The sequence below is a fragment of the Melopsittacus undulatus genome, chromosome 1 (genome assembly GCF_012275295.1).
Source record: "Melopsittacus undulatus isolate bMelUnd1 chromosome 1, bMelUnd1.mat.Z, whole genome shotgun sequence".
Taxonomy (NCBI): domain Eukaryota; kingdom Metazoa; phylum Chordata; class Aves; order Psittaciformes; family Psittaculidae; genus Melopsittacus; species Melopsittacus undulatus.
The window spans coordinates 84,292,532-84,310,990 of record NC_047527.1 but is presented as its reverse complement, the minus strand read 5'-3'; the positions used below and the strand labels follow the sequence as shown (position 1 = coordinate 84,310,990).

Sequence of the window (18,459 nt, the reverse complement as noted above, 5' to 3'; positions counted from 1 at the left end):
CCCTGAGCACTGCAAGTCAGTGATGTTGGCTTTAATAAACAAAAAACCCCAACCAGCAGAGACTTTGAATTGTAACTTTATTAACCCACAAATTTTATATCCTCTCAGGGCCTCCAGATTCTCCCTCAGCACCGCCGTGCTCGGGGACCTCAGCTTATTAAACTAAACCTGAGCCCAGCCTGGCCCACACCGGCTCTCCCCACGGCCGGGCGGGAAGCAGCACCCACCCCTGCTCCCCCCCGTGGCACCGGTGTCCTGGAAGCACACAGGCCCCGCAGCAGGACGATCCCAAGGGCTGGCCCGCCGCTGCCCCGGGCCGCGGTGCAGGTGGGAGGGCGGGCCCGGCCGTGCCGGAGCTGGGCGGGCTGGAGCTCAGGTGAGGAACGGCAGGGGTGGAGGGACTGCTGAGGAGCGGAACGGAGCGGCACCGGGGGCTCTGGGGCAGTTGGTGGCCGGCGGGTGGGGAGCGAGGGGCTCGGCTCCTTCCCTAGGGGTGTGGAAGGGGTGGCTGGTGTGCGGCCTCAGGTCCGGGGCGCCGCAGGAAGGGCGAAGCGGGGTTTCGGTTTGGTGGCCTGGTGCTGAGGCAGCGGGACCAGCACCGTGAGGAAAGGTGCGGGGTTGAGCTTTGATTATTGGCTTCTGCCGGAGAAGAGGAGCTGAGCTCCCCCGGAGGAAGGCTCGGCCTCTTTGGTAGCTGTAAACAAACGGAAACCTGATTTATTTCTGTAGTGACACCCTAAGGAGATGGAAGTCAGGAAGCGCTCTCGGTTTGATCAGTCAAAATTAAGTTGACCACAGGCATTTCTGTGGTAATGCTATAAAGCTGCATTGAAGGCAAATAAGGATAAAGATTGCTTATGTACTTAAACTCTGTGTTTCTGTGTTTTACAGGTCAGGGCTTAAGAGTACTGCACTTGAAAGGGTAAAGACACTTTCAGGAAATAACATCCCGGTAATATTAAATACCAGCTAATCAAGGGTGTGTTTTCTCAACAACTGATTTTCTTCCCAGTACAGCTTTGCCTGTACCTTTTATCCAGAGAGGACACTAAGGGTGCCCTCCTTTTAGAAACTTGCAGGACAAAGGTCACAGCCTGCGCTTTCAAGTTTGCCCTGCCGTCAGTGGCAGCTGTGTGCATGCTCATGGAACATACCAGTGTCTGCTGGGTTTAATACTTTATTAAGACAACACTAGAGAAGCCAAGATTCAGGTTCTTAGTGGACACCATGCCTTATCCTTGCAGCAAATGTAGGAGAGTCAGGGCTGACCTAGTAAGTAAGCTAAGCACAATAAATGTTGAATATAAAAGTATTACAGTTACTTGGTGAATAGGAAAATGTAAAGAAAAACTAATGAAGTTACTTCACCTATAGTTTAAAGGGTATTACTTCCTTTACTTATAAGGAAGTTAGTACTAAGTCTTGAAACTGCATGAAATGGATGCAAGTGCTGGTCAATGAATAACTAAGTAAAACTGTAAAATGAACCCGTTTTATTTCTCTGGCTCAGGAAGTTATTTTAGGAAGAAAGAATACATGTAAGAAACAAGATGCCTCATGCTGGGAGACGATACCAAGATAAGCAGTACAGGCACCATGAGAGCCATGGATCTGATAGATATGAGGAAGACAGAAGAGTGAGAAAACCATACCCATACAATACAAGGTATGTCTCTATCACCTTAAACACATCACAGCATGTCTTTAACATGCCTTTTAACTTTGTTTGCTTTTCTGTACCTTCATGTTACAATACTAAAGAAAGCATTTATTCAGCATTGAAATTGTAAAGCATGAGCATGCCACATTTGGAATGAGAGAGCGATTTTACACTTAGAAATTTATTCCTTTTCTTTGTAAAGAGAAGGGACAAAAAGGCTATGTAACACAGGCAGAGATGTGCATTTCCTGTGTTATCTGGATCAAGTTGGGTCACAAGCAGGTGAAATATGGCCATGTGTCTTAGTACTGTTCCTTAGGAGGCTGGTCAATAGGTGACAACAAGCCATGGCTTGCCAAGTATGCATTGCTTAAATGAGAATGTTACATGACTGAGACAAGCACAGGGACCTTCTGTAGTCTCAGATTGCTCTATTTTAGCTGTGAACAAGTTAATATTAATCTAAACCAAAATTACTTTCAGTACTTGCAGTTGATAAATGAGTATTTGTTTAAGTGTCTAAGGCTGTTTACAACAGCACTTGATAGTGGGTCAGCCCCTATCATCGCAATAAGCAGATCAACTAATGGGTTTGGAGTGACAAATAAACTCTTCTCCTTCCAGCCTGGCCAGCCTACAGAATATTAGGTGTGAGCTTAGGCTGTTTCCTTTAAGGCATGACAGTGCCTGCATTGTAGGAAAGAAGTCTGTAGCTCTAAATGGTACTGGCAAATTAGCCATGGCAGTAACATGTTCATCATGCCTATGTAGTCTCTGGGGGCATGATTGTAGGGCAATTTAAGAACAGAGACAAAGAGGGAGAGGAGATAAAATATAATTAAGATTATTGAAAAGCTGAAATAAAGACCTATGCCCTGATAATACGCATGTTAGCAAGAAAAACAGGATGAGAATAAAAGCAGCAGTGGAGAGTACTGTGTAGACTAGGAGTACTTATGGCTAAGTATAAAACATTTGGATGGTGGTATCTTATTTTGTTATGGAAATAGCTAATGAATTTTTCTTCTGTCTCTCCTAAATCACGAAAAAATTGAGAGAAATGCAAACAAAGGTCAGCCTAAGAATCATCCTTAGAGGCTGAATGACTGTCCTTGGCAAAAGCAGAGATCAGGAGGGGATATAGTTAAATTATATTGAATATCATAGAATCATAGAATAGTTAGGATTAGAAAGGACCTCAAGATCATCTAGTTCCAACCCCCCTGCCATGGGCAGGGACACCTCACACTAAACCGTATCACCCAAGGCTTCATCCAACCTGGTCTTGAACACTGCCAGGGATGGAGCATTCACCACCTCCCCAGGCAACCCATTCCAGTACCTCACCACACTAACAGTAAAGAATTTCTTCCTTATATCCAGTCTAAACCTCTGCTGTTTAAGTTTCAACCCGTTACCCCTTGTCCTGTCACTACAGTCCCTAATGAATAGTCCCTCCCCAGCATCCCTGTAGGCCCCCTTCAGATACTGGAAGGCTGCTATGAGGTCTCCATGCAGCCTTCTCTTCTCCAGGCTGAACAGCCCCAACTTTCTCAGCCTGTCTTCATATGGGAGGAGCTCCAGTCCCCTGATCATCCTCGTGGCCCTCCTCTGGACTTGTTCCAACAGTTCCATGTCCTTTTTATGTTGAGGACACCAGAACTGCACACAATACTCCAGGTGAGGTCTCACAAGAGCAGAGTAGAGGGGCAGGATCACCTCCTTTGACCTGCTGGTCATGCTCCTCTTGATGCAGCCCAGGATACGGTTGGCTTTCTGGGCTGTAAGCGCACACTGAAGCTGGCTCATGTTCATTTTCTCATTGACCAACACCCCCAAGTCCTTCTCCACAGGACTACCATGAATTTCCTTTTTGCCCAACCTGTAGCTGTGCCTGGGATTGCTCCAACCCAGGTGTAGGACCTTGCACTTGTCATGGTTAAACTTCATGAGGTTGGCATCAGCCCACCTCACAAGTGTGTCAAGGTCCCTCTGAATGGCATTCCTTCCCTCTAGCGTATCAGCAGAACCACACAGCTCGGTGTCATCGGCAAACTTGCTGAGGGCACACTCAATTCCATTGTCCATGACAGCGACAAAGATATTAAACAAGACCGGTCCCAACACCGATCCTTGAGGGACACCACTCGTTACTGGTCTCCAACTGGACATTGAGCCATTGACCACAACTCTTTGAGTGAATATATTAGAAGTGAAAGCAGCAGATGCCAGGAATATATTCACTGGACTGTGGAGAGAAAAAAAAAAAAAAAAAGATGAGTTTTTGGGCATGGTTTGTTTTGGGTTGGGGTTGGGTTTTCTTTTTTTTTTTCAAATATAGTGTCATATGAGCAATGTGTGAAAGGATAGCTATAAATTAAACCACCACTTCTTAATAAAGCCCTTCTCTGGACTTCTTGGTTTTGCTGTTGGTTTGAAATGACTGGACATGTATACTGAAAATTGGTGGATGGAATGTAAAGACCCAGGACAACAACCCATCCCTGTATCCATAGAGGATTAGAGGAAGCTACAGCTAGAGTCTGTAATAGCCATGGAGATAATAAGAGTCAAGCTGAGAATCGGGTCACCAGCCTTCATTACCACTAATCAAAATCTTTCCCATCAGTTTTTTTTGATGGAGTTTAACTTAACATATCAGCATTTCCCCCACTTAGCTCTCATGACAAAACCAGCTGCTCTTGTAAGGATGTTTCAGTATTTTGGTGAAGACTGATTGACCAAAAGACCTCCTCTGTAACGAAATAGAAAGAGTTTTGTGGAAACTGTAATTTGGGTGCCTAATGCTTTTATCCCTTACAAGCAAGACTTTCTAGACAGAGTATTTCTCTTAACAAATGCATTTCTTTCTGAAGCTCTTACAGTAACCTTCATCTCATTGCTTAGGTGAAAGAGTTGTATTACCCAGAACTGGAAAGTCCTGAAGGAAAACAGAAGCAAAGGTGGCCAAAATAGGCCATTGTGAGAGAAGAAAAACAAAAAAGCATCTAAAACAAAGAATTTTTTTTTATTTCCCTAATTGTGCTCTGTTGCTGAACATTAGGGTTTTTTTTTGGTTTAGTTTTTGCTTTGTTTTGTTTTCTGGCAAGTAGCAGAATACAATAGAGAGAAGCAGCTGCATCAGAAGTACCAAAGGGATTGCTTTCAAGTTAACTGGAAGTCTTATAAATCACACAGCTTATTTAATTTATGTGACACAGCTGTGCAGGATGCTTTGGTGGTTGCACAAGACACAGGACAAAGGTCAGAAAAATCAGAAATGTTTCAGCCAAATAGAGCTGTTGGCAACTGCACACAGAGATGCTAGCATTAGTCTTGTTATTGAATGTCTTAATTAAAATGTAAAAACTACAAAGAACATGATTTAAGGTGGATGAATGAGATAATATTTCTAAGTTGAATCCGGAATTGGATGAAGATAAACCCTAGTGAAGCGCAGCAGTACTGGGACACAAAACTACAGTTGAAAATGCTGATCTGTGGATAAGAAAGTCAAGATAAAAACTGAATAGGAAGAAGACTTAAAAATAGCAGTGCTGAATGAGACTTGAAATACCCTTTAATAGCAAGATTGTCCAGCTGTACCTTGAAAAAGACAAGCTCCAGTTCTCCTTTAAATGAGCAAGGACATTTAGATTAGACCAGATGCAAAACAATTTACAGCTGACGTTTCTTTTAACCTGAGTGTTACCTTGCTTTAAAAAGGGCAAATTGCACTTTTCCCATAGAATAATCTAAATCTCATGAACCTTAAAAGTCATCAGGCTTCAGATGTGGAGTTGTGTATCATTGCAGCAAAGTGGACATACTAGTGAAGAGTCTATTGGAGACATGAGAAAATTGTTTTATTGGGTCAATTTTAGATTCCTTTTTAAATATCAGCAAATACCTCAAAAAGAAACATAAATAGGCAAGGATTTTCTTCCCCACTTTAAAATCTTTATGTGTTGTTTTTTTTGGGTTTTTTTTTTAATAGCTTTCATTCTTTTAAAAGGCATAATTCTGAGACATGGTAATTGGAAGTAAAACTCCAACAAAATGCTTACCCATGATAGGTGTGCTATTTTACATCTGTATTGTGTGAAAATATTTTTCTTTTTTTATTCTCTGGGTTGCTATGGACTAGCTAAACTCTTTTTCATTAAAAAGCTGTTATTTGTTTTTATAGGAAAAAGAACTCCCCCCCACACACCCTCCTCCTTGCTACTGTTCACAAGTAGCCTAAAAAATTCAGCCAGCCTACTCAGTAAGTCCACAGTTTTCTCTAAGAATGATCAAGTGCGAATGTCCATATGAACATGGATTTGTGCAAGTATTTGGGATATTTCCTTTCAAAACATGCAGCAATAAAAAGATCGGATACCTGTAAAGCAGGCTAGCTGGTTCCTCTAACAGGGGCATCTGCTAATTTCTTACGTTCTAATGTTCAGGAGAGAGCATCATCTAATGGTATTAGTCATTTACTTTATTGTAGATCAACAGAAGACATCCGAGATGTCCAGCACTCAAGGACTTCTACTGTTTGCTCAGAGCCTTACTCTAAAACCTCAGGAGCAGCACTGGAATACTTTGGCCCACCACCAGACTATTACTCTCCCAAGGAAACCTTCTCAATGAAGTGTTCAAAGGTATGCACAACAAGAGGTATGTGAGATTCTTATTGCCTGCCATCCATCCCTCTCCTTCCAAGGACTAGTCTTGATTTTGGTTTCTGTCTTTAGAAGCACAACAAAGTAAAGCTAAAGAATTATTTAAAAAGCCTCCAAACAAACTGGGAGAGTTAATGAATGAAATAACTGAGGGTTACTAGCATGTTTTAGACATCTAAATGTAAGATTTATAGAGGTACTTAGATCCTTGAAAATGCATCTCCAGAATAGCATTCAGAGGATCAGTGGGTCATGTATGTAATCACCCAAGTTATGCAGCAAGAGTTAATCTTTCGGATTTAGGAATACAATAGATATTTGCATCTGTAGGCAATTTAAAGATGGCTGTTGAAGCTTTGATGCTAGTTTATTTCTGACACATTCTTCTCAAGACTTTTTATCAGCTCTGGATTTAATCCAGTGATCACTTACATTGTGGGAGACAAAACTATTTTATCGACATGAATGCAATAAAACAGCTCTTGAGAAATAACTTCTTTTTTTATAGCTAGAAAGTGACTACAACAAGCAGAGAAACAGGTATTAATGTGAGAGGAAATCAGCCTTAACACTTAGTAAACTTGTTCCTTAAACTGGCGGAAAAGAAAGTCGCTAAAATACGTATTACTCCTTTAAAGTTTTCCTTCTTCCAGGACAATGACCATTCTCACCTTGGGAAAGGCGCACTACAGTCTGAGTTGAAATGTGCAATTAGGTGCAAAGTCTTTGGCTGAAGTCTACAAACAGCCTTTCAGTGTTCAGTAGAGAGACAAATTAAGAGTTTAGTTGAAAGTAAATTAAAATACGTGATGCCAGATTATTTCTTCGCTCCATGAATGAAAGTTGAATAATACACTTGCTTTGCTCTAAATATTTCTCTGAATGTGAATATGTGAACAATTTTAAGAGTGAGCTGAACCACTGTTGTTTATAAGCACAATTTGTGTATTGGTCTGCAATTTGCTTTTCATCTAGATTTAACTCCAATAGTTAGTAGAGCATATTTAAACATCCAGCGCCATAGTGATATATATCCCTGGTAGAATTTTATTGGCAGTTTCTTCTTCAACGTTACTAATTTATTTAAACTGAAGAAACTCTGGAAAGCTCCATGCCTTATTTTATCACAGCTTTAGAAAAATGAAGTGGCAAGTTATATTTAGTTTACAGTTTCACTGGTTGTTTAGACTTACGGATAGCTTAATGTGATTTGCTGTTTTGGTTTGATTTGGGTTTTTTCCCCCTGCATTTGCTTCTCATTATTTCAGTGCATCATTAACATTTTCAAAATGTCGTAGTTTTGGATGCATCAGTTGACAATGATGATTTCACTCCCACCCTTCCCCCAAGTATTGCTCAGAATTTTCCAAAAATTGAATGTTTCAAGTTTGCAGTGGAGGAGGGAAAAGAGATCATGTAGGAAAAAAAACCCAAAACCTTTAATTATCAGTTTTATTTCAAAAAATGAAAATATATTGGAGGTTATTAAGATTCTGAGAACTTTACTCTCCTGTTTAATTTTTGAAAGTATCAAGACTTGGCAGAATTTTCTAGAGCCATTTTGCAGAATTTGGTATTCCCTGCAGGCATAGTAAATGTTATAAAAAAAAAAAGCTACATGAATTGTTTACTAAAAAGTCAGGTTATGTGAGCGGCAACTTCTTATAGCAAGAAAAGTTCTTGTAAGTACTTTTTAACCATTTCTGCCTTTTGCCAGTGATTTATCAGCACTCTGGTGAAATTCCCCCTTCCCAATAACCATAATTCTAAAATAAACTTCAAACAAGGCCAGGAAATCAAGTGATGTACCACAGTCTTTTCCAAAGCAACAACTGAAATGTTTAATGATCCTTAGTTTCTGACTGTACATCACTCTACTTTCACTATGGGTTTGTTTTGTTGTTTCTTTTTCTCTTCTGCCCAGAAAACATGTTTATGCTTTTTGTCCATGTTGACCAGTTTGGCATATTAGACATTCTAAACAACCAGAGCTCTGAAAAGCATTTGCTTCACCTAAATACATCCCTCCTCATACACGCTTTCCACCAGCAACAGCCCAAAAAAGCTAAAGCTGAATTTCAGAAACAGGCAGTTATTTTTGCAAGGATCCTTTGAACACCTTAGCTGCAAGCAGCAGCAGAAAAAAGGACGTCCTCCTGCCTTTGTTATTGCCACCTTCCCTGCCTAATCACCACCTCCTTTTTTTTTTTTCCTACAACCACATTAACAAAATAAACCCAACCCAAATATAATGAAAAAAACAACTGATACTGAGCCCTTTTGCTGGCAGGAACATTTGATACCATCTAGGATATGTCAAAACATTCATCTCTTTTTTAATCCTTTTTTCTTGAAAACAGAAGGAAAAAAGTCTGTTAAAATTTTATGAGCAATACTTATGCAAAGCCATTCAGGTAGGATCATGTGGCTGGATCATACAAGCCACCTAATTATGCATCCTCTCAAATAATATACTTGAGTACAAATTTAGGAGGACCATTAGAGTTTGGACCAGTAGAGAGTGAGCTGTCAACAGAAGAGCGGATGGTTGATCTTAAATTGGTCATAGATACTTGGTCACTTGACCTTGAAAACTTTTCATTTTCTTTTTATTGTGTATGTTGGTGTGAAACAGGTGGGATAATGCAATTCCAGGATAATGCTTCCTCTGGTTTTGTTCAAACAGTGAAGGTAAACTAAGTTTCTGTCATCTTCAGTCAGTATGTGACTCAGGAAATGCCTGCACTTTTGCCTTGTGTAGAACTGTACTGTGCTGGTCATAATTTCTGAGCTACTAACTTTTTATTTTTTAGAAGTTCTTCAACCCACTTGGCATTTAAGGGAGAAAGCACTAAAAAGGTTAGAAAACAGTGTGTGGGAGAGCAAGTATAATTGAATCCCTGTTCTTTGCTGCCATGAATACAGCTTTGCACCATGAATAGTGTCAGATTTCTTAAGCATATTGTAGGCACTTCCAAACAATCAGGCCTTTAGCCTACATTCTAACATACACAATTGTTAAAACCTTCAGACCAATTTCCTCTCAGAAAGAGACAGCATTACGGTTTGTAACAGAAGAACAATCTTCAATTTCAAACATAGCCGGGAGGAAATATCAAACTGAATTTATTTAGAGGAGGAAATAGAATTAGGGAGTAACAATTACTTTCTCCAGGATATATTCATGCATTAACAAGCCACCATTAATTGAAATGTAAACATCTATAAGCTTTTGTTTTTACAAAACAAAGTCAAATGTTTTTCCTGTAGCTATGAAAGCTGGCAAATATTCAAAGACTGGAAAAAATACTGAGATGAAAAGTCACTGTGAATACAGGGTTCACACTAGTAGACACTTGGTTTGAGTTATGCCATTGTTCGTAACTGTTATACTACTTCTGTGTTGCTCTGTGATGTCCTGATAGTGTTCTTCTTGGACTCAGATATGGGAGCAGAGGGGAGAAATATTTTGCACAGCCCTTGTATCCCTTCCAGTGCTGAGGAGATGTTGGGGAAAAATAATGGTCTGCAGGAGGCATTGGACTGGAGTAGAAGACCTTCTGTAGCTTCAGTGACATTATGTTCAAAACCACTGAAGGGTCATTCAATGTGCATAATGCAAGTAACCTGCTTTGTGTATGAAAAAAAGTATTTGACAAGCACATTCAACAGCACATGTTAGATCTTTCCAGGAGTGGTCAGCAGGATACTTACGTTTTGGTGGAGGCACCCATAGAATTAGAAACTGGTGTATTTTGTAGCCCATTATATTCACATTTTGCACCTGCAAATCTGCCATGCTTAGCTTCTTTACAGTGCGCTCAAAGCTGTCATGCACTGTTCCTCCAGGAGTTAATTTGAATGTATTTCTCTGTAAGAAGGGAACACTAAGGTCCCTTATAGTCTCATTGTAATTAGATGGCTTCCCCTTCCTATCTGTTGCAAAGTAGTTTTAAATACAGTGTGACTAACAGACTGAATCTGCCAATAAGTTTTTAATCTTGTAATTGTGAAGACAGAGGATATTAGTAGTGGGAATTAGATGGAACTGTACAGATTGAAATTATCCCAGTTATACAAAAAGGTTAATTAAAATTGTGCAGTAACAAGATGCAATGGCAAAGCTGCAGGTATCCTTCTTGTACTGAAGTTAAAGTATTTAACTTAGAGGAAAGTCCTGTCTGTTGTGAAATACAAATGGCCATGAGCAGTTAGCTATATGAAAACATGCAGGGGAGCTCAACGTGCTGCAGATGCCAAATGTTACCTTTAGCAAAATGTTGTCCTGCCAACGTATGTGACTTGTCTAGGCCCATATCTTTATATCAAGGTTTTTTTTTTCATCTGATTTCTGTCATTGTGCTAACATGTACACTGTTGTTTTTAGAGAAGGGAGAGCTATAACTGAGAAGACCCACTTAAATTGGCAGGAGAAGATACTGTCAAAGTTGATGATAGCTGTTGGATATGTGTTAGATTCTAGCCTGTGCTTCCCTGCTGGGAAATGTTAGCTCTCTACCAGCATTGAACCTGGAGCTGCATCATCTTTCCTGTAAGACCACTGGGTTTGTCTCCCCACATCCAACCCAAATTCTGGGAACTAAGAAAAACTCTTTAATAAGTGGCTCTCAAGATTAATTGATACAGCACACTGACTACCTACTGCATGTAGCTCTCTTCCTTGAGCAGTTGCTCTTGGCTCACTTAAAGGAGAAAAAACCACCCCGTCAGGAATGTTGCTCACCAAGTGTGGCAACCCACAACTGTTACAGTGAATGAGAAGCTCAGATTCACAGGTGCCTCCAACCTGACCTACCTTAAGACAGACTATAATTGCTTTAAGAGCAATAACACCCCAATCTTTGTGCTTTCTAAAGGCGGCTCAGTTTCAGTTCAAACGGAGGGAGTGGCTATGGAAAGTTGGCATAAGGAACGAGAGTGTTTCATTGTTTTCTGAACTCTTCAGGAAAAAAAAACAAACCTCCCCCAAGTTTGTTTCAATACCAAGGTGTTTGTTTACTGCTTGAAAGAATTATGAGTACATTAGGAAGAAGAAAGGCCATTTCCTGAAAGGGAGAATAAGAGGTGACTGTAGAAACCTACCAGTGTTACAGATACATGTACAGCTTTTTAGAGCCATTGTATTTAAATTAGTATTGCCACATGTTACAGTTTAATGCAAGACTTCGCTTCCCACCCTCTCCAAAATTATGGAAGATGACTCATGCTCTGTTAACAGGAGAGAGATCAAGAACATGCTAGAAGTGATGCTTTAAAGAACTACTGGGAACAAGTAAACCAAAGCTGTTTGTTCCCAGACAGGGGCTGGGTTGTGCTGAAACTGTGCCGTGATGGCAAGTAAATATTAGTGTCATACAGTGGTGGGAAGCCATGGGGATAGAGGCTGATGCAGTAGTTCTGCAAATGAAGTCCACCCTTTCCTGTGGAAATTGGAACAGTACTATTTAGAGGATGGGAGGGAATTAAGCAGAAGGAATAGATCAGGTGGGACAGTAGGTCTTTAAGGGAAGATGATACACAGAAAAAAAACAGGACAATGTTTGGATCTCAGCACTCTGTGAATGTACTGCTCTTCTGAATCATTAAAACCAAGGCGGGTCATCCTTTGAGATTTCCTAATGAAGCGATTATCTTGACTAAAGAGGGATAACTTGTTAAATGATAATAAAAATGCTTCTTTCTCAAGCCCATAAATCAGTTAATTCTCCCAGTTTTAACTACTTTTCCAGCAATTTCCAGTAAGATCAATATTTCAAACGCGCATAAATGCGTTGGGCATTTTCTTGCCATTTAAATTCAGTTGGCTCTGAGTATGTAGTTCCCTTGGGTCCTTTGAAAAGCCAAGATTCTGCTGGTGTTACATTGCCTAACTGTTGTGTTTTAGGGATGGGTTGTGGTTTTTTTCTGCCTTTGAACATTACTCTATTAGGGAGATTTTAACATAACTCAGTGAAAGCTGAATCCACCACTGGCTGAAGAACACAGATACCTACAGAAACAATGGTGGGGTGGGAGTTTGGGGTGGGGAGGTTTGTTTGTTTATGACAAAGCTGTATATTGCCCTGATCCTGCATGGGTGGAAGTGGTTGAACGTTGAATTCTTGTAACTAGTTTCAGTAAGATCTTGATTTGTACTGGTATCCATAAGGGGAATAATACTGTTAGCAAGGTGTTTTAATGCCTTGCATCCAGGTTTAATATTTTTAATCTATTGCAACTGTTGTCCCTGTTTCATACCCCTTGTTCAGTTCTCCTGCATTGTTTTGGTTCCTCCCCACTTCTGTCACATTTTTTGTCCCCTTCCTAAAGCAGAACAAAACCTCTCTTCCCTTTGGTGTTTTCTCCCCCTTCCTTCTTATCTATTCCTCCCGCCACTGACTCAGTTCAGCAGAGAGGTGACCAAAGCTATACATTGAGCTGTGCCTTTACTCTCTGGGGAATGCCAAACCTGCACTGCCAAGAGAAATTCAGCGTTTGAGATCCTTTTCAGGACTGCCCGATGCTTTTGTAAGTCACTATATATGGCCAGAATACTTGTCTGTGCCTTTGGGGGTAAAAAAAGAACTACCTCTGAAAAGCAGAAAGTTACCCAAACTAAGAAATAAACCAAAAGACAATTTTCAGTGATGAAGGCTGAGAGAATGAGTTTTATTGTGTGTTCAGCCTCTAACTCTCTTTATCCCTTCTCCTGGAGCGACCCCTAATGGGATGAAGCATGGGCACCACTGACCAGCGCTGCTGCACTACCACTGCTGTCGAGGTGGCAAACGGTCACCCCTTGGGGCTGCCGGCTGGGTACTGCTGCTCCCAGTGTTACTGCAAAGGAAGCAGAAGGAGAAAGCAAACTAGAATGGAGAATAAAAGACATTAATTATCTTAGAAGGACACAGGAGTGTTAACTGACAAAGGGGAATGATACCAAAAGAGACAGGAGAAAAGAGTCCATGTGCAGTCAACAAAGGAAAAAAGTGACTGCTGTGCCAAGACACAGTGGAGGGAGATGCTTGAAAGCCTCTATTAGTCAGGTCCTTGTGGGAGGAGAGCTTGACACAAACAGCCAGAAAGTTGACAGTTGCAGAAATACAGGAACAAACATCAATTGGCTGTTTTACTTCATGTACACACACTGTGATCCTGACACCTGAACCCTGGCACCATCCTGCCCCAGTGCCTCGATAAAAATTGCATGAGACCTGAGCACACAGTTGAGGTACTGGATACCACACAGTCAGCCACAGTGTAGTTTTATGAGATAGCGTAGGGATTTAACAGCTCACCTCACCTATAGAGTTTCAGGTGTTTTCCTGGTTCTGGCTTTGTTATTTCCCCTGCTAAACCCATGCCAGCACAATTGCTCATAGCAGGAAACCTACTCAGGAAAAAAAAGACTGGATTCAAGCAACGTTAACAAATATGATACATTGAAGTTACTATCCATCACTATCCATAAGATTGAGATTTTTATGGAATTAATAAAACAATTATTTGGAAAGTTCTGGCAACAACCACTGCCTTTTAAATTGCAGCCGTTCTCACCTTCAGTGCTGAAAGTCAGGGCATTAAAGAAGCATAGGAAAGGAAACAGAAATCCAGGAGCCCAGACTTTGTTACTTGTTCAGTGTGGGGAGGGTTAGTTCTCCTACTGCTACAGTCCCTGATTAAGAGTCCCTCTCCAGCATCCTTGTAGGGCCCAAAGCAAGTAACTTCCCTGCAGGAAGACCTCTTGGCAGTTTAGTTTCTGCAACTGTAACTCCTAAGATGACATAGCTAACTGGCATGTGAAAGCAGGAATGGCAACAGACTCAAGTGTGGCTTTTAACTCAGCCCTTTCTGCCAGCAGTTCACTGCTTGACGTCACTGCCAATAAATGTGCATTAGAATACCCTGACAGAGCTAAGATCTAAAACTTCACTGTCCTTTTATTCCTTATTTCTCAAGTCTGTTTATCCTGCTTATACTAGTATACTAGGATTAAGTATCAGCTTGTAACTATCATAGATCAGGGATGCATGAGGCTTTTGGGATGCTGGGTCAAGATCTGAACGTTAATATTTCCGTCAAAGCCCTGATGGTTGTACAAGGGTTTAGGGATTTCCACTAATTGTCTTCTACTTCTGCAAGCCCTGGTGGCTCTCTTTGTAGACCTGTAATTTATAGCTTCATTCTACACACTGATTACCATGATAGGAGGCTTTGTTATTGCACTTTTTTTGTTGTGGTGGTGATGTTGGCATTTTTTAAAGTTGATACATGCAATGTAAATAACTGGTGGAGTAGCTGCTAATGAATCTCTCTCCATTGTTTAGTTACTCTAATCAATTCTGTAGCAGGCATGTGTGAAAACTGTTCAGGTACGTGCAAAACCTGTCCAACCTGAACGCCCAGTCTAAGGGAATTTTCCAAGCATGCCATTAAAGCATCTACTGCTGCAGTTAAAAATACAGGGGACCTACACTGATCATATGTTATTGTATGAGAAGAGAGACAGCCCTACTGTGGTACCAGCAGTCAGCTCAGTGAAATGAAGGGGTTGAATGCAGATTTTGTGTGAACACATAGGAAGCTTTGGAACTGCATCATTGAGGACTGGGGACAGTTATAAATGTGGGGAGGTTAGCAGCAGGTGCTGACTGCTTTGACAAGAGAAAATTGCCTTTTCTACAGCTCAGCAAGGTGATGTACAGGAAAAGTTGATGCTCAGTGAGTCAGAGTGCCTCACCAGTCATAGAGGAAAAGGAAATTCTGAAGATAGTGGTAGAAGAAAGCTGCACTGGTCATGAATTCCCTACTTCCCAAACATACTTAAAATTTATGTTTCCCTTAATCAAAGGGTCTTTCCTCCCTGTAGACTTGTAAGAATTGCTTCCTGATGGAGCAGTTTCTATGACATCAGTAGTCAGCCCTTACAAAGGGAAGTGGCCTTCTGGGTGCAACACTGTCCAAGGGCCCTGAGGGCCTGCGTTGACTCCCTGTATTTGGAAGGCATATTATACAGCTCAAATGAGTAAACAAAAAATATTTGATCCAGTTCCAGTGGATGTCCTGTGCAGCTATTACTCTTTCAAAATATTTTGAACAGTCCTGGTAAAGTGATGATTCTGTACCTGTGAAAAACGTTGAGTCATTTGGCTGCATTGTTTGAATTTGGTACAAGGAGTTCCAAATCCTGCCTCATGGACTGAGATTTAAATTTCTCTTTACATTTAGCCTCACAAATATTTCCTTTGAAATATTTGAAGCCAGATTTGGTAACCAGCATTGTTACTGACCTGCTTCACAGAAATGGTTGTGTGGAATGGTCAAGGAAAAGGCATGTTGTCATGCAAAAGTCAGCATCACCTCTGAAGAACACATATGCAGAACTGCACATTTAGTTCCTTCTCAACAAGAGTATTTCGCCTTCTCTGCCTGCTCTACCTAATTCCTTTTAGGATATGAAGTCTATAATATATGCACTTGTATACACACACATACAAACTGAAACATGCTGAGTGAGCCTCAGGATATGCTGTTCCCAGGTATTACCCCTATTATCACTGCTCCCCTCTGTGCTTCTCGGGTGGTTTGCCAGGCCCCAGTGTGAATGGGCTCAGTACCTACCTACTTAGGAGGTACCTACCTGTTGTATTAGGAGAAATAAGGGGACTAGTCTGTGTACAGGGGAAAGCAGGAACTCCTGAAGTGGCCAAAGACCCTTGTCAAACCAGTGCAAGCATCTTCCCGTGAAGAGCAAACAGCAGCAGGAGGGTGCTCATTACCTCAGCCCTCTGTGGAGGAAATAAGAAGAGGCAGAATGGGAATATCCAATAATCCTTCATTGTGGCTTTCACTAGCTAGCACGGTTATAAGCATCTGGCGAAGCAAGAGAGGAATTTGTCTAACTGTCTTGTGTGCTGCTTCATCCCTCTGTTTTCAAGCCTATTACAGCCTTGACAGCAACTGAGCCATTGCTCAAGAGGAAAATGCTGTGCTGATCAATGTTAGTGGCATAAAATGAAAGTCTGTATGCAAACTGTAGATCCAGCCCCACTTTAAAGACAACTTAAAAGATGCTGTGTTGAGCATCTTATGTTCTTGGCTGTCAGACTGCATTGGGAGAATAAAGATTTACAATGCTGTAATTAATTTCAGAACCTGAGGAGCAGCACACGTGATACACTAGGGGTTTTCAGTTTCCAAATAGGCAACCCTAGCTATGCTACACTTCAACATCTGTCATGTTTACTAATCTTAGTCTGACCCCTAGTGAGCTGTCACAGAATAATCAGATTTATCTAACAGATGCTGCACCTTCCTGACAGATAGGTAGCTACCACAGAAAGAAGTCATCTATCTACTTTCCAACCCCATCTTAGAAAACCTTGGTTACCTTTATCAGTAGGATAAAATAAGAAAAAGAATCAGTTCAGAAGTCATAACTCTTTCTTCTGAATGTGTGGGTGAGGAAGAGAGAAAATGACCCAGTAGCAAATTCACTTAGCTTACCTTTGCATATAAAGTGGGTTTTGCCTCCTTCCCTCCTCATTTTCTGGGCAATTTCAAGCTGCTTCTCAAGATTTATGAAGAGATTTTTCTCTCTGAAGGAGATGAAATGGAAGCTGCATCTGTTTAGATATGTTTAAATTAACAAACAGTAAGACAAAGAAGGGGTGTAAGTTAAAGCAGTAATGACATTTTAAAGGACCTGAATAACTTGCTTAATTTTTTAAGCTATTAGAAGCTTCTATGTTTTTGTCAGCTTTAACCTCAGCATGTTGTTCATACTGGCTGTATCTTGCTCAGTGTGTTTATGCCAAGCAGTTACAGGCCAAAATACAATCACTGTGCGCTTGCCTTGGCAATAACACAAGCACAGTAAATTTTTTATGGATTTCTTTTCCCGTGTGAAGATCCATTTATCAACACACTGACAAATTAAAAAAAGTAATTTGCCCAGCCTCTGAAATGTACCCATGACAGCTTGTGCTTGTTTGGGGTTTTATAAAGCAGCTGTACCCAAGGGGACTATCTCAGTAGTAGTACTCTCTGTCTATGGGTTTGGGGTATTTGTGTCACATCCAGCTTGCACAAGATGTGGTTCTGACACCTATTTCCATCCTTCTGCTCCTTACAGGCATTTTGAAGTTTGTGGAAATCATGGTCAGCCTCCTGGTGCTGATTTGTGTGGGCGCTGCCCAAGCCTCTGTTGCAGGATTCACGTCCTTTGGTGGCTTTGGCACCAGCTCCTTTAACCTGAATTCAGCCTATAGTCCCTTCGAGGGCACAGAGCTCCGGGAGGTGAGGGAGCTCGACATGCAGTTCACCCAGATGCGAGCCCCGTGTGTGTATGGCGGAGTAGCCTTCAGCTTAACAGCAGCAGCACTTACCCTTGTCTTCCTTGTCGTGGGAGCAAAACCCATCCAGCAGCTCAGGACAGGGCTGCTGGCAGGCGAATGTGCCTTCAACCTGCTGGCTGGCGTGGCGTACATCGCAGCGGTTGGCCTCTACCTGCATTTTGTCAGCCAGGTGAATGCCACAGAGGTTTGCAAGAGGCGCGAGAGGCTGTATGCACGCCGAGGTTACACCTCCATGAACTGTGTGGTCCAGGGCGGCGATGCAGCTGTTGGCCTTTTTGGTGTCGTTGCTGCCTGTTTGTACTTTGCCAGCTTTGCGGTCTGCGTCCTCGCTATCAGAACTGTCCGTGCCTTCCAGAGCCACATGGCCAAGATTCAGCACAGCCCCAAAAGTGGCATTAGAGACAGAAGTGTCAGAAACCACCATGTCGCTCACAGAACCTCAGAAAGGTCCCACAATGTCCAGGCTCTTGCCACGTTAGTGTGAAGTCAGCTCTGGGGCTGTGCCAGAGAGCTGGAGCTTCAGGAAGGGACAGACACTGGGTCTCACATGCCAAACTGGTGACCAGACCATAATGTCTTGTTCTACAAGCTGCTGAAGTGTGTATCAAATCACCAAATATAACAATACTGCTATCACATGATGTAATAAAATTGATGTTCAGCAGATGTTTTAACAAGGGTTTTACATCAGTCTCTCAGGCTGGACTCCTGCGTTTAAAATGTGTTTGGTTGTAATGTCTTCATCCCGCACAAAGCAATCCAAACTGCAATG

The 18,459-nt window shown here is 41.6% G+C and overlaps 1 protein-coding gene across 3 annotated transcripts; it reads left to right on the top strand.

The window, feature by feature from the left end:
* The first annotated feature begins 553 nt into the window (after nt 1–553).
* Nucleotides 554–18,343, top strand: LOC101869334 (MARVEL domain-containing protein 3-like). 3 transcript variants are annotated; one of them, XM_031049686.2, is made up of 4 exons: nt 554–952; nt 1,511–1,666; nt 6,156–6,325; nt 17,465–18,343. In XM_031049686.2, the coding sequence occupies exons 2-4, from the start codon at nt 1,551–1,553 to the stop codon at nt 18,169–18,171; spliced, it is 993 nt and encodes a 330-aa protein (XP_030905546.2). In that variant the 5' UTR covers nt 554–952; nt 1,511–1,550; the 3' UTR covers nt 18,172–18,343. The 3 variants fall into 3 exon arrangements, with proteins under 3 accessions (XP_030905546.2, XP_030905545.2, XP_005150053.3); XM_031049685.2 differs by having other exon boundaries at nt 896–922; XM_005149996.3 differs by lacking the exon at nt 554–952 and having other exon boundaries at nt 1,339–1,666.
* Nucleotides 18,344–18,459: the final 116 nt, after the last annotated feature.

Coding starts and splice junctions, on each gene's coding strand:
- LOC101869334 (XM_031049686.2), top strand. CDS start 1,551: ATGCCTCATGCTGGGAGACGATACCAAGATAAGCAGTACAGGCACCAT. Junction 1,667..6,155: donor CCATACCCATACAATACAAG/GTATGTCTCTAT, acceptor ACTTTATTGTAG/ATCAACAGAAGACATCCGAG. Junction 6,326..17,464: donor AAAGGTATGCACAACAAGAG/GTATGTGAGATT, acceptor TGCTCCTTACAG/GCATTTTGAAGTTTGTGGAA.